Below are 15865 nucleotides of genomic sequence, written 5' to 3' on the forward strand. Positions count from 1 at the left end.
CAGGGTGGATTGAAGAGATGAGCAAGGGAATCAGATAAGGAGAAAGCAGTCAGGTATGGATGGAGTGGAGAATATGCATGGGATGAATTTTATTTATTTCATTTCCATCTTGGTTTGATCGGCCCTCTTAACAAATGTTTATATTCTTTGAGTTTCTATTTTCCATCTGGTGTCTCTTTAGCTGGGAACAGGCCTATCTGGGGTACTAAGCTGGAGGCCTGAGAGGTGCAAGTTCTAGCAGTCAGTAGGTCTAGAATCTTTACCAAGATTTCTCTCTCTCTAGGATTTATTGATTTACTTGAAAGGCAGTTACAGAGAGAGAGGGAGGGACAAGAGATTGATCTTCCATTCGCTCATTCACTTCCGAGGTGGCTACAGTGGCTAGAGCTGGGCTGGTCTGAAGCCAAGAGCCAGGAGCTTCTTCTAATGTGATTGTTTTTATCAGATCCATCGGTTTAATATGAGAGCAATAGAAGCAGGAAAAAGTGAAAATAGCTAATTTGTTAAAAAGTCTGTTGTCACACTGGGTGAGAGTGTAGCTGATCTTAACGGGGACATCTGTTTGGAATGCTTAGAATTAAACAATTTAGAAATACAGTGACCTTGGACCCAGTACAATGGTTCAGTGGCTAAATTCCAACCTTGCAACCACCAGGATCCACAGGGTACTGATTCATGGCCCAGCTGCTCCACTTTCCATCCAGCTCCTTGCTGTGGCCTGGCAGAGGACGGCCCAAAGCTTTGGGACCCTGTATCCACATGGGAGACCCGGAAGAGGCTCCAGGCTCCTGGCTGCAGATCAGCTCTGCTCTGGCTCTGTGACCACTTTGGGAGTGAACCAGTGGATGAAAGAGCTTTCCTTCTCTATAAATATGCCTTTCCAATAAAAATAATTAAATCTTTAAAAAAGAAAGAAAATAAACAGTAACCTTAGACACATTACAGGCTCTTACCACCATCTCCAGCAGTCTCTTCTCCTGTTAGTTATTTCTCATGTTGCTACAAGAATGATTAAATGTGGAGTGTAGAATTTGCCTAAATTTGAATCTTGGTTTTTCCTTTCATCTCTAAGTTGTAGATAGATGGAATTCCTCATCTATCAAAGTAGCAATAATAATATATATTACCTATTTCAAAGGGTTGTTCTATATATCAAGTGCAATTTTATTGTGTGTGTATATATATAGGTATATATTATATATGTGCGTGTGTGTGTATATCCTTAAGTTTGTGCACAGTGCTGTGAACAGTAGCTATTGTTTGTTGTTGATGCCACCCTTGCTACTTGCCTTCAAAGGTTATGGGAAACTGCTGACCTGATTTTTACCCTTGTGGATGAAACCCTAACAGGATAGGGAACTCAGCCAGCCAAGGAGTTTATTAATGAGGCTCCCTGAGGTATTCCTCCAGGAGTCCAGTCTCACTAGAGGGACAGAGTGAGAAAAGCTGTAGGGAAGAGACACACTAGCTGTCAGAGAAGCTGCCATTTCCTCCTTCCGCCAGAGTTGGATATGCCAAAGGACCCCTCCTTTTTCCATATTTGGCAGAGCAAAGGGTACCCCAAAGGAAAGATGAAAGGCTTTTAGTTCAAAGGTATAGTTTTAGGGCCTGACACAATAGCCTAGTGGCTTAATCCTTGCCTTGCTTGCACCAGGATCCCATATCGCTGCCAGTTTGTGTCTCGGCTGCTCCACTTCCCATCCAGCTCCCTGCTTGTGGCCTGGGATGGCAGCACAAGGATGGCCCAAAACCATGAGACCCTGCGGCCATGTGGGAGACCCAGAAGAAGCTCCTGTGTCCTGGCTTCAGATCAGCTCAACTCCAGCCATTGAGGCCACTTGGGGAGTGAACCAGCAGATGAAAGATCTTTCTCTGTCTTTCCTTCTCTCTGTAAATCTGCCTGTCTAATAAAAAATAAACCTATGGGGGGAAAAAGTGTAGTTTCAGTCATGCCCCCTTTCTGGAACCCTGGTTCCCTGGGTCGTCGTCTCCTGGCACTCCGTGCTGTGTCTGGCTAGGTCAGACAGGCCTAAAAGCCTCCTTGGGATCCTTTCCAGCTTGTTCAGCTTGTTCAACCAAATCCATTCTGCCTTGACCTTTTACTGGCAGATGAAAAGCAGATGGCCTCCACCTGTTTTTGCTCAGCTCATGGCATCAAACAGTATGACATTTCCTAAGAAGGGAGGTAGGGGGACAGGGACAGGACTAGGAGCCTTGCTTGCAGGCCTTCCTGCCTTATTAGAGGATAACTCAGTCCCTTTTCCTGCCCCTGTGTGACAGAGCAAGGGATCATTTTGGGATGGAGGAGTCCCACAGAAGGCGAACCTCCAGAGTGGAAAGTCTTTTGTTGCCACTCAGTATCCCACTGGTGCTGCTGCAGTTGGAGAGGCTCAGGGCAGGGGCTTCCTCGGGGTGGGAACAGAAGCCTTAGCCTCAGCTTGCTGGCTGCTCACCAACTCATTTCTCACAGTGCTACCGGGACTTGGCTCTGGTGAGTCGTGACGGTATGAGTATCGTCCTGAATAAAATCAACCAGATACTCATGGAGAAGTACCTGAAACTGCAGGACACCTGCCGTACTCAGGTAAGGCTGGAAGGAACAGAGAAGATCCTGCTGAGAGATGGCAGAGAGCGGATCTTCTTTTTCACTGGGAAGGGGAAGGGTAGGGGGAATCGGAGGGGCAGCACACCCCACCACCGTGTGCCTGTGTTGTAATGCAATTGAAATTACCTGCTTTCTCAAACTCATGGGCTCTGCCCTTCTGTTTCTGCCTGTTTCCTGTAGTTGGTGTGGTTGGTACGGGAATTGGTGAAGAGTGGGGTTCTGGGAGCCGACGGTGTTTGCATGACATTTATGAAGCAGATTGCAGGTGAGTTGGATGGCAGGAGTGTGGAGAAGAGGCGAGGAGCCCAGAGGCTAACCCAGGCCCTGGAGCTGACTCAGCCACTGGAGGACCACATTGCTGGGTTGCTTAGACTCTGTCCTCCTGATGAAGACATGTTCTGGCTGCAGATATTGCAGACAGAAATTGATTGAAAAATCACAGGGGGCCTTTTGAAGTAATAGGTCTTTTTTCATTTTCTTTCCTGCCAACTCCAGGACCTGACAATATTTGACCCATTTAGCCCTTCTTCACTCTGAAGTTGAGGTTTCTTGGCCTGTTGGGTCCTGGGGAGAGGAGCAAGGCCCGTAATTGTTGCCCTGTCATTTTGCTTTCAGAAGCCTGGACATATTTCCTGGCTCCGCCCTTGTGTTCTGACCACTTGCTCCCTTGTAATTATGATATCTGATTGGAACCAGTCTGAGGGACACACTATGTCACCGAACAGACCCTGACATTTTGCTTTTATTATCTATTGTCTTGGCATTGGTTGAATCTCTCCCAGTCACTGAATGTTCAGGAGGTCTGTCTGTGCTGTTCTCCTACCCCGGATTACACGTGTCTGTGTGAAATGACCCTGCCTTTCTGCTCATGGGTGTTTGCTCTTCAGGGTCTAACTCTGGTGCTCCTGCTTGGATGTATATGATGAGCCTTCTGTGATGTGTGACTATGTGAACGCTGAATTTTTAAATTAGGACCTGGGGCAAGGCATAGCGTTGTTATGCTGGCTATTTTAATCCTGTCTCCTGGCACTTTGCTTCCCTGTTGGGTACACCCTGCCCCCACTTCTCATTCCCACAAGAGGTTGCACATTGCTTGTACTCCAGAAAGTTCTGCAGTAAGCACTCAAGACTGCAACACCCAGCATGAAACTCTTGCTTTGTCCCAAACCTGAGCACTGAACACCAGCATCCACAGGCTGGGCTGCTGTCGGCCCTGTTGGAATGTCAGCCTTCCTCTCCCACTGTGGGTTTCTCATGTCTGCTTCTCAGGCATTCCTTTTCAAGGGCTGAAGTGTTCCCCCTCCAATTCCCAGTCCATGGAACCTCTGTTGTCTGAAAAATTTTCAAAGTGTCCCTCCCTTTCTCTCCAGAGGCAAAGAAGGGAGCCGGGTAGCATCCCTAAACAGAAGACAGTCCCGTTTATCCAGCACTCAGGACCATAACGATGGGATGATGGGGAGGACCCCCAGGATGAGGCAGAGGTGGACTGGATTTGCCAAGTTGTTCATCAGAGCTCTTCTCTCTCTTTTTTTCTTTTCCCCACTTCAAAAACAGGTGGAGATGTTACAGCCAAAAACATCTGGTTGGCAGAAAGTGTCCTAGATATCCTGACGGAACAGAGGTAGAGCCGACCGTGAGGGATGGGGCAAGAGCCATATATGCCTGTGAGGGGGGATAAGGATGGGAATGGGAGTGAAGGGGTTGTGTGGCCTTGAAGAGAAGGGTCAAGGCAGGGAGAGGCAAGTGTGGGCATTATGGTCCCAGCGTGGCCTGGGGATGGAGTGGGAAAGAAGGTCTAGAGTGTCTCGAGCCCAGGAAAATCTGGCCTCATCTGATAAGGGTTTATTTTTGATGCAGACCTCCTTGGAATGTTTCTCTTGCGGGGGCAGTTGGGGGAATGAGCTCAGCTGCGTGGGCCCAGCCAAGCACCCAGGCCTGGCTGGTACCTCTTTCCTCCCTCCAGGTCTCTCAGTCCATCTCAGGCTGGTTTTGAAGTGGCACAGGGATTGTGGGGCGGGGAGTTCTTGGAGATCAGTGGGCCCTGCTGGTCTGCACACAGGGCTTGGAGGCCTCAGGTAGATGGCGGAAACAGGGGCAGAGGGAACTGCTCACCGCTTTCCCTGCCCCATCGAGGTAAAGGATGAGGCATGTTGTGAGGGTTGTTCTGCATCTGGGAGTGAGGCCTACTCTTGGTCCTGTGGCCTCTGAGCTGATTTCTGAGCCTGTCTCTAGATAGACACAGTAGTAACCAAATGACTGCGTGAACTAATACTGTCCGCATCATCTGTTGTCTGAAAGAATAGCCCTCATGTTAGTCACACTTGTGCCCAGGCCTGCTGTGCAGTGCCACCTAGTGCTCCGGGCATGATACGCAGCTGGGGCTGATGCCGCAGCCGGACACATGGTAGTCTCTCACTGTGCCGTGGCCTCTCCTGGGTTTCTGTGCTAATCTCCCGTGCTGGGCAGCGACTCTTCCCCTCACCTTTCTCTTTATTATGCCATTCAAGGATTAGCATATGCTTGGCATTTCTGCCAGAGGCGTTCCTGAAGAGTGATTTTTCTCATTTCATTACAAGTATCTCCTGTCCGCTCAAAGCTGAGTTTCCCATAGTGCATGGGTAACAGCCAGAGAACTGCCCTGCCCTATCTGCTCCCCTTCCTGCAAACCTCACATCTTTTGGTGAAAGTGAATACCTGGAGATTTAAAGCTATCCCCTGTGCCCTCCTTCTCCCCCTTCTAACCAGCTCTAGGACAGTGGGGCTGAATGTAGCAAGTAGGGAGTAGGGTCCTGCCCAGCATCCTTGGCTGGTGTTCTCATTCCGTGGAAGGAAAAGGCCAGAGCTTTTTAATTAGGTAACTTGAGCACTTTTCCGGAATCAGGATGTTGCCTGGCTGGATTAATTAAACTCCTTGTCTTCTTCCTGCAGTTCCCTGCCTGCTAATTGTTGCCAAAGCCATTACCAACTGTTTGCTTGGGGAGACAGCTCCCCAGTTTGAGCCCTTGGACACAGTGTTAGTTTCAGGACTTGCCCCACTGTATCTTTGTCTCTTCCCCCTTTAAAGTTACAGAGAATGAGCAGTACTGTCTTTATGCCTCCTCTTCCCCAGGGACATTATAAGACTCCTGGGAAAATGAACTTTGCCATCCAAACTCAGGTTGCTTTTTTCCTCAGATAGTGATTTTAAAGCAGGTGACTCACTGTCTGGGAGTGAGGTCCGTAGCTAGAGCGAGCTGGGGAAGGATCTAGGGCAGGGTCACCTGGTAGTGCTAAGCCTGACAGAAGAACAGAAAACAGAAGTGTCCTTGTGCCCCACTTCAGAACTACTAACTTGGGGGACACTTGGGAAGTGTCTCCCCCAGGGTCTAAGCTGAGTTCAACCTGTGGCTTATCTCTGTCTACATTGCCTCATACCCAGCTTGGCTCTCAGTGAATGAATCAGCAGACAGAGGTTTTACGGGAAAGTTTGCTTTCATTCAGCATTTACCTGTATTGGTCAGTCACCTGGCATGAGTGAGCAAGCACACCACCAGGGAAGCTGCTCCCAGGACCCACTGGTCCAACATAAGTGAGGGAACTGGAGTTGCATCTGGGGAGGGTGAACAGGTGTAGACGGGATGCAGGTGTCAGTATCTTTCTTCCTGCAGGGAGTGGGTGTTGAAGAGCAGCATTCTCATCGCCATGGCCGTCTACACATACCTCCGCCTCATCGTGGACCACCACGGCACTGCCCAGCTCCAGGCCCTGCGGCAGAAGGAAGTGGACTTTTGCATCTCACTGCTTCGGGAGCGGGTGAGGGAGGGCAGAGAGACCCAGGATGAGGAATCTCTGGAGGTTTTGTGCATCTGGGCCAGAGATGCCTCCCTAGCGATGGGAGCAGTTCAAGATCGGGTAGGAGGGAGGGGCAATGGGTGTGAAATAGCCCCAGTTCCTAGAAATGCTACCCACATGCTGGCATCCTGGCAAGGTTCCTGGCCAGCTTCAAGGACACTGCTGTAAAAAGGGACAAACCACCCTGTGTGCCCACTGTGAGGTTTTCCCCTTCTCTGCTCCCACCTACCCACTGGGTGATTCTCACTGTCAGCTAGTTATGGATTGTCTACTATCACGTTTCTTTCTTTCTTTTTTTTCATTCTCATTTATTTATATTTTAAGATGTATTTATTTTTATGGGAAAGGCAGATCTACACAGAGGAGAGACAGAAAGTCTTCTGTCCACTGGTTCACTCCCAAAGTGGCCACAGTGGCTGGAGCTACCCCAATCTGAAGCCAGGAGCCAGAAGCTTCTTGGGTCTCCCGCGGGGGGTGCAGGATCCCAAGGCTTTGGGTCATCCTCTCCTGCTTTCCCAGGCTACAAGCAGGGAGCAGGTTAGGAAGTGGGGCTGCCGGTAGTAGAATCGGCGTCCATATGGGATCCCAGTACATGCAAGGCAGGGGTTTAGCTACTATTCTGTTACGCGAGCCCCATACTATCAGGTTTCTCAAGAGCAAGATTCCAGAGTTAGGTTGGTGCAGCAGCCACTGGCTATGTTAATATCAGATAAAACTTCACAGTTCAGTTCTTTTGCTGCACTGGCCACGTGTCACTGATGGATATTGCTTGGACGGCATAGACACAGATTGTTTCCGTCACCACAGATTGTTTTGTTAGACAGAAGGAATCTTGGGATAGGGTGTCTGAGGCTCAGTCTGCCAATTCTGTCCTTTTGGAACTGTAGACTTGTGGGTGGAGAGGGAAATAGGTTAATGGGAAATGGGGGGGAGAAGGGGGTTGGCTCAGCACTTCCAAGGAAGCTGCCATCCTTGACATCAGTCCCAGCCTCCAGCTCTCTTCCCCGAGTCGCGAGGAGCCAAGCCCTTGGTTCCAAAGGAAGCCGTATAGTCCCTTCACCCTCTTTCCTTTCCTCCCTAGAACATGTTGTTCCTTTGTCCTCTCTAGGAGGTAAACAATCCATGTTTTTATTCTCTTTCCTGTCCCCCCCTTCCCTTATCACCATCAAGTTCATGGAATGCTTAATGATTGGCCGGGACCTCGTAAGACTACTTCAGAATGTTGCTAGGATACCGGAATTTGAACTACTTTGGAAAGATATTATCCATAACCCTCAAGCCCTGAGTCCTCAATTCACAGGTAAGTAAGGTCCTGGCCTCCTGACCTTGAGGGTGAGAGGTCACTAAATGTGTCCTTCCATCAGGTGGATGGAACCTCTGGTGGTCAGGCAAAGCTCAGACAAGGCACGCTTTGCCAAATCTAGCTGGACTTGGAAATGGCAGAGCCACACAACAGTCCATGAGGTTCCTAGACAGCCCTGCTTGGCAGGCAGAGAACTGGATCCTCCTCCCATCCCGGTGGTTCCTTGGGTCAGGAGGTGAGCCAGTGACCAGTTGCCAGCTTCACTGAGACCAGCGGGAAGGTCAGAGGTCAACTTGTGAGACTGAGTCAGTGGGAGGGGCTGGCGGCAGTCCTGTGAGAGAACGCCTGTTCCCAAGGGCCGTCTCTCCTCTGTCTTGGCTTTGACCAAGGATCCTCTTTTCGGAGGGGCGGGAGTGTCTCTGTGCGTTTTCCTGAGGAGGGCCTCTTCCTTCTCCCCAAGACCTGCTGCAGCCTGTACAGCCTGGCTTCCCACTCCAACATGCAGTCCCGTCCATGCCCACTGCACACACACAGACACAGAGCACTCATGCAGGGCCTATGCTCAGCGAGAGAGGGAAGTGCTGAGGCTCCCTGATACTCCAGTCGTTGCAGGCTGTGCTGGACATGTGCCAAATTGCTGAGCGTCGCCATGTGAGGCGCACACACAGCATTAACTCATTCCATGTTCAGGACAGCCCTGTTTGTTGGTGTTTTTATGTCTGCATTTTTTTTTAAAGTGTTATTTATTTTTATTGGAAAGGCAGGTTTACAGAGAGAAGGAGAAACAGAAGGATCATACATCCACTGGTCCCAAGGCTTTGGGTAGTCCTCTTTTGCTTTCCTAGGTCACAAGCAGGGAGCTAAATGGGAAGTAAAGCAGCCAGGACAGGAATCGGGGCCCTATTTCTACCTTTACAAGTAAAGAAAAGAAGTTCAGAGGAATTAGGTCATATATCTAAGTCCTCATACCTCATAAGTGATAGGTGGTGTTTGGATTCCAATCTTTCTCATTCCAGAGCTTATAATTCTGCCACACCATACTGATCTAGGAAGATGGGTGGGCTTTCCGTCTGCCGTGACCTCAGTGATGTGGGTAGGAGGCTCTGGAAGGCCAGAGAAGAAAAGCTAACTAGCTAGAGCTGGCCATGGGGGTAATGTGGGTTGGAGCAGAACCATGATGCTGGGTAGAATCCCCACACACTCCTCTCGTGACCTCTCTCTCTCTCTCTTTTTTTTTTTTTAAGGGAGAGATTTGTTTTATTTGAGAGGCACAGAATTATGCAGAGAAGAGAGAAATACAGAGATCTCCTCCACTAGATCATTCCCCAAATGGCTGCAACGGCCAGAGCTGAGCTGATTCAAAGCCGAAAGCCTGGAGTTTGTTCTAGGTTTCCTGTGTGGGTACAGGAGCCCAAGCACTGGGCCTTCCATCTTGCAGGGAGCTTGCTTGGAGGTGGAGCAGCCAGGACTTAGACTGGCCTCCATATGGGATGCTGGCACCAGTGCCTCTCTTCGTCTTGTCTTGGAATTTCCCCACGGGCAGGGCACCTGGCTGTCAGTGTCTGGCCCAGTCTCCACTGTCTTCCACTCCTGGTCCTCACCTTGACTTCTTTCTTTCCCCTTGCTTCCTCTCACTCTTCCTTCCTTTTTTTTTCCCCCCCTTTCTCTAATATTTATTGATTTGACAGGTAAACAGACACTAGAGACCTTGTATCTGGTGGTTCACTCCCAAATGCCCACAACAGGTAGAAGTGGGCCAGGCCAAAGCTAGGAGCAAGAACCCTTTCTGTATTGTGGGTGGCAGGGATCCTGGTTCCTTAACCGGCACCTGCTGCCTCCTGGGTGTACATTAATAGAAAGCTGAGATGGAGAGCAGATGGGAGATTCAAACCAAAACACTCCAGTGATGGGAAGTGAGTGTCCCAGCAGCATCTTTTTTTTAAAGATTTATTTATTTTATTGCAAAATCAGATTCACAGAGACAAGGATAGACAGAAGTGGCTGCAATGGCTGGAACTGAGCTGACTGAAACCAGGAGCCAGGAGCTTTCTTGGGGGTCTTCCACATGGGTGCAGGTGCCAAGACTTTGGGCTGTGCTCTACTGCTTTCCCAGGCCACAAGCAGGGAGCTAGATGGGAAGTAGAGCAGCCAGGATTAGAACTGGCACCCATATGGGATCCCGGGCTCGTGCGTGGAAAGGATTTTAGCCACTAGGCTACTGTGCCAGGCCCCAAGCAACATCTTGGCCACTGATCCAAATGCCCTCCCCTCTCTTTGCTCCATTCTTCTGCCCTTGTTCAGGTATCCTGCAACTTCTTCAGTCAAGAACATCCCGGAAGTTTCTAGCCTGTCGTCTCACCCCAGACATGGAGACTAAGCTCCTCTTCATGACATCGCGGGTAAGCTGACTGCTGGCTTCTTGCTTGAGGCCGCAGATCTGCTCCCACTGAGCACTGACCACAGGAGTGATATTTAAATGGGTGGCCTTGATCTGCTTGCTGCTGGCTGTTTTCCTTTGTTTAGTCTGTGCCTGCACATTGGACATGATGCTAAGAACTGCAGTGCAGTGTTGAGTAAGAGCTACAATTCTAACTCTTGATGAAGCTTGCAGTCCTGAAAGCATCAATTGCATGCAAGTACTGTCATTCACAAGTATGAATGTGCTATATAGGGGTGGAGCAAGAATGTGTTCACCTGGGGTTCTAGATGTGGCTGAATGATGACTGATCTGCTTAAGGAGCACGTGTGTTAGAGGTGGAGCTTCCTGGTCCCACTCCCCAGAGAAGCTGGCTGAGGAGTCTAGCCGTAGCAGGCTTCCCAGGCAGTCTCTCTGCAGCCAGTCCGGCAGCAGGGAAACCTGATCCTAACCAGTTTTGCATTTCCCCAGTCATCCAAGAGAACTGGTGAGGGCTGTGCTGTATCAGGTGGTAGCCACTGGCCACATGTTGCCATTTCAGTGACATTGCTTGTGATGAAGTACAAAGCTAAAACTCAAGTGTCTCATTTGCAGTAGCTGAGTTTCGAGCTCCATGTAGCCACCGTCATTGCACAAAGTCCTGTTGGACAGTGCTGATCTAGATGTGTCTTTCTGTTTGTTTGGCTTTCTGCTCTATTTTGGTTTTCTTCTGACCAGAATAGAGGAAAACTAGATCCTTCTCCTTATTTGGTATTGCTTTTTGTAACCATTTGGGGTCTGTGTAGGGGAAGAGCTGGCAGGGGAAGTGTGTGCCATCGCTGCTGGTCCAGTCAGGTCACCGGCATCAGGAGGCTCATCGAGGCTGAGTGGTGAACAGGCTACACGCCTGCGCCTGAGCTTCTTACCCTGCTGTTCACCAGTGGCAGAAGAGAGAGAAGCATTATCCTTTTTTTTTTTTTTTTTTTTTTTTTTTCATTGGAAAGGCGGATATACAGAGAGGAGAGACAGAGAGGAAGATCTTCCGTCCGATGATTCACTCCCCAAGTGAGCGCAACGGGCCGATGCTATGCCGATCCGAAGCCAGGAGCCTCTTCCGGGTCTCCCACGCGGGTGCAGGGTCCCAAAGCTTTGGGCCGTCCTCGACCGCTTTCCCAGGCCACAGGCAGGGAGCCGGAAGGGAAGCGGGGCTGCCGGGATTAGAACCGGCGCCCATATGGGATCCCGGGCGGCAAGGCGAGGACCTTTAACCACTTGCGCCACCGCGCCGGGCCCGAGAAGCATTATCCTTATGACCAGAGAATTAGTGACTGGTACAGGAGGAGGGAATCGAAAGTGGGGTGCAGTGGCAGGCAGGGGTAACTGGAGTATCAGGTCAGAGGTAAGAGTGTATCCCTGACATGCTAGGCCTCGCCAAGGAGGGAAGTCTTCAGAGACAGGGCAAGCTAAGAGGAAGTGTTGGGAAGAAATGGCGGTTGAATCAAGCCTGGGGTTGTCTACTGCTCATTTTGCTCTGCCTAGCACCCTATCCTTGATTCCAAGTTTTCTTTTCCCAATTTCCCCCCCTTCTCCTAGGTGCGATTCGGCCAGCAAAAGCGGTACCAGGATTGGTTCCAACGGCAGTACCTGTCTACCCCCGACAGTCAGTCTCTGCGCTGTGACCTCATCCGCTACATCTGTGGGGTGGTTCACCCTTCTAATGAAGTACTCAGTTCAGATATCTTGCCCCGATGGGCCATCATTGGTTGGCTCCTGACGACGTGTACGGTGAGAGCCTAGGCCATGTGGTGTAGGATATTGAGATGTGAAGGGCACCTCCTCATGGTCCACATATCTCCTTCCTTCTTGTTGCTCCAGGGCCACCTGACACGTCAGGACCCTTCTTCCTCTCTGGTTTTCTGGATATTTCATTCTCCTGCCCCACCTCCTTTTAGGCCTCAAGAAGTTGGGTTGCACTCATTGTTTCCCACCCAGGGTTCATCTGCCACATTAGTGTCTGCTGGCCCTGGAGCCTGGCTCTCTGAGGAAGGCGTTCCTTCTTGATGTGGTTATTCCACTAAATTGTCCCTTCCCGGGATTCAGGACTGGCATTCCTTAGACCACACCTCTGTGCCTCTTGGCATCAATCAGCTTTGGATAGTTCCTTCTCCAAATAGTGAACATACAGGTGGCCATTTTCCTTCCCATAGTTTTCCTCCCTGTGCCTGGGGTGGGAAACTCTGGTCTCTGGCACCTGGCTGCCCCCTGACCTCTTCTAACTGGGTTCTGCCTTCCCCTTCTGCGTGAGTTCTTGGCCGTGCTGATTCAGATGTAACAGCAGGCCCGCTCGTGGGATCTCCTCTTCAGCAGTAGCCTGTGAGCTCAGGGGTGGTTGTGATCTCCTCAGCCCAAAGGTTTCTCCTCATGGGGATCAGGGATGCATGCTCTAGGATGTGTGAAGGACCCACACCAGCACTGTCCACTCTGGTGGGTGAGACCACAGGGTCACTCACAACAAAGGCGCAGGTGCCGCTCTTCCCCATGGGGTTCCATCCTGTGTCATTAGGAACCAAACTTCTTGGATGAGACAGCCCAGCAGGCCTGGAATCTGTCTTGGCCTCCATGGACAAGGGGCTGGTTGGTGAGATCAGCTGTGTTTTTTCCTCCCTTCTCTTTTCTAGTCAAATGTTGCCGCCTCTAATGCCAAACTGGCTTTGTTTTACGACTGGCTATTCTTTAGCCCTGACAAGGACAGCATTATGAACATAGGTATGTGACCAAGACCAAGCAGAGCCACTGCCCCACCCCCAGACCCCACTACCTTGTCCTGGTGATGGCATTCATAAATCGCAGGCTGTGAGGAGTTTGAGGCAGCTTATCTGGTACCAGTTCCGGTGTTCCTCATCAGTTCTCCCTTGACCTAGAAGGAAAATTGCTTTGATGAGGCTAAGCCATCACCCTACCCCCTTCTCCCCACAACCTTGTGCCTGGGCTTTGTGTTGAGGGAGGGGGGACGGCAAGGAAGTGACTCGCCCACATTCTGCTTTTCTGTTACTTCTGCCTTTGTTCAGCAAGTTGAATGCTGGGTATAAGAAGGGCGGGAGAGGGGGCTAAGCTGAGAGAGGGACTGCCTGCTCTTAGGTCTGCCCCGTGGCAATGTGGGAGAGGGAACAGGGCCATTCATATATAGGGTTATGGTGTTTTGTGGAGATCGAGACAGGGTGTCTGATGTAGAGGGACCCTTTAATTCCACATTCTCTAGAACCAGCCATCCTGGTCATGCATCACTCCATGAAACCCCACCCAGCCATCACTGCCACACTCCTGGACTTCATGTGCCGTGTAAGTGTCAGCCCCTTTATTTTCTCCCCAGTCCTGAATGTGCAGAGCCTCTACAGTCTCCCTGGAGTGCTTGGTGACTGGCTCTCCCTGGGGCCCTTTGGCTAGGTCTGTGGGTCCTATCACCTAGTCCTCCCGTATTTCTGCCTCTCCAATGGGCTCTTCCCTTGTTTCTGGCAGCTTCTCCGCCACAGGGACAATGTCTCCAGGTAGACTCCAGTGTCATTGAGGAATATTTGGGTTTAGTAAGAGTTTTCTACATCAATGCCTAGACTGAACCAGTCAGGAACCCTACTGCATCCCCTCAGCAAAACCAGAACAGCATTGGGAACCGTCTAGATGGAGAGTCCTGTGTTCATTTTTTCCTCCCCTCCTTCCCTTCCAGATCATTCCCAACTTCTATCCACCATTGGAGGGCCATGTGCGACAGGGTGTCTTTTCCTCCCTCAACCACATTGTGGAGAAGCGGGTCTTGGCGTAAGGAGCTGACAACTGAGGGTGGGGAAGGGTTGTGTTGCTGAGGTCCAGCTGCTGGCAGGTCAGGCCTGTCCCAATACTGCCACGGCCCTCCTGGCCTTTTCCTTGGATGGGTGTGGAGTTCTGACTCCACTCTGCTGGGCCACATCCTCTTGAGCTATAGAGAAACTTCTCTCTTACTTTGTTTTTACCTTATATCACAAAGAGCTTCAGTTGCCTTCTGTTGGCTGTTGGCTATGTCCAAGGGTCTGGGAGTGGCCAGAATATACTGATTGGGCTCAGACCTCTTTTTAACTCCAGGTTGAATTAGAAATGAGGGGCTCTCATGTTGACTTTCCTTTGCATTCCCCTTTAGACACTTGGCTCCCCTATTTGACAACCCTAAATTGGACAAAGAACTGCGGGCAATGCTGAGAGAGAAGTTTCCTGAATTCTGCAGCTCTCCATCGCCCCCTGTGGAAGGTGTGTGCCCCCTCATCCTGTCGCCTGTGTTGGAGGAAGGAGGAGACATCCCGGGCTCTCCAGCCAGAGCCTCTTAGGATGTCCTCGCTGCGGCTCTCTGCCTCTGTGACAGCTTTCACCTCAGTTCTCCTTCCTGTGCTCTCTTTTCATTCCTTTCTCTGTTGTCTCTCTTGGTTCTCTCACTTGAGTCAGTCTTTTCTGACCCTCACTGATCTTTCTCTTAACTGTTACTTGTTCCCTTTGCTGTCTTCTCAGTAGGTAGAAGCCTTTCATGGGATGTGTGCTCATCTGCCTTTGATGCTGCCCGTTGTCTTGTCACTTCCCAGCTCTTAAGTTGCTGATGAGAGGTTGTCATATTGGTTCTCAAACCTCGCTTCCAACTCCAAACTGCCGCCTGTGGGGCGTAAGCAGAGAAAAGCAGTCCTTGTCAACTTGGTTGTTGCACATTACAGTGCCCAGGGGACTGCTGCAAAGTCTAACTCCTAACTCAGCTGACCACAGTAGACTCCTGTCCTGCGCTTTGTTACTCCTAGTGACTATCCCACTGCAGGCCATGGAAGCTGTGAGGACAAGAAGGCTGTCCTTCCAGTCACTCCTCCTCCCAGGGTCTTAAAACTAGATATGCATTGCAGTCTCCCCTTCCCAGAAACATGGGGGTGTGTTAGGAGGCCGAGGAGGTGGCAAACCCTGGTTTCCCTTGACTCCCAAGTCAAAATCGAGGAGCCAGTTTCCATGGAGATGGACAACCATCTGTCGGACAAGGATGAGAATTGCTATGACAACGCAGAGGCGGCCTTCAGTGATGACGAGGAGGACCTCAACAGCAAAGGTGAGGAGGCAGCCTGAGGCGGCTCAGGGTGGCGCCCCTGGGAGGAGCAGTTCTCTGCTGTCTCCTCAGGTTCTGTTGTCAGGGTTCCTGGATGAGGCTTCAGGTCCAGAGTCTGTTCTTAACAGTGCCGGGCCAGGAAGGAAAGAAGCTATTCCGGGGCCTGTTTGCCTGTAAGAGCTAGGACACGTACATGGGGAGGCACTTGTTACCCACGAGGAAGGGACACGTGTCCAAGGGGGCTGGCCACAGCTGGCGCTAAGCCAACTGACTTCCTTCAGGAAAGAAGAGAGAATTTCGCTTCCATCCCATCAAGGAGACAGTGGTGGAGGAACCAGTGGACATTACCCCTTACCTTGACCAGCTGGATGAGTCCCTAAGAGATAAAGTTTTGCAGCTGCAAAAGGGGAGGTAGGTGCAGACACTGTCCCCCCACCTTGGCAATCTAGCACGGCTTCTCTGCCTGCTGCCCCATGGCCATGGCCAAATGGTGCAGTCTGTGCTGGGGAGCATGGGCCAGGAGTGGGGTGGCCTCGTCTCCCAGCACCTCAGGTTCCACCTCCTAGGCTCTGGGAGAACCCAAGCAGGACTGATGGGGAGTTTCCCAAATTTTCCATGGGTGTCTACCCA

At 50.7% G+C, this 15865-nt stretch overlaps 1 protein-coding gene across 2 annotated transcripts in view; it reads left to right on the forward strand.

Annotated features, from left to right (window-relative positions):
* Window positions 1–15865, forward strand: part of INTS3 (integrator complex subunit 3) — a 39285-nt gene that overhangs the window by 14972 nt on the left and 8448 nt on the right. For both annotated transcript variants that reach the window (XM_040998504.1, XM_040998505.1), the window contains exons 4-16: window positions 2471–2584; window positions 2786–2870; window positions 4160–4226; window positions 6253–6397; window positions 7607–7736; window positions 10041–10138; window positions 11728–11919; window positions 12813–12900; window positions 13394–13473; window positions 13856–13947; window positions 14303–14409; window positions 15119–15238; window positions 15517–15646. In XM_040998504.1, coding sequence (XP_040854438.1) covers window positions 2471–2584; window positions 2786–2870; window positions 4160–4226; window positions 6253–6397; window positions 7607–7736; window positions 10041–10138; window positions 11728–11919; window positions 12813–12900; window positions 13394–13473; window positions 13856–13947; window positions 14303–14409; window positions 15119–15238; window positions 15517–15646 — 1448 coding nt within the window. The remainder of the gene's footprint in view (window positions 1–2470; window positions 2585–2785; window positions 2871–4159; window positions 4227–6252; window positions 6398–7606; window positions 7737–10040; window positions 10139–11727; window positions 11920–12812; window positions 12901–13393; window positions 13474–13855; window positions 13948–14302; window positions 14410–15118; window positions 15239–15516; window positions 15647–15865) is intronic.

Source organism: Ochotona curzoniae, unplaced genomic scaffold (genome assembly GCF_017591425.1).
Source record: "Ochotona curzoniae isolate NIBS_2020 unplaced genomic scaffold, NIBS_Ocur_1.0 scaffold_1037, whole genome shotgun sequence".
Taxonomy (NCBI): Eukaryota; Metazoa; Chordata; class Mammalia; order Lagomorpha; family Ochotonidae; genus Ochotona; species Ochotona curzoniae.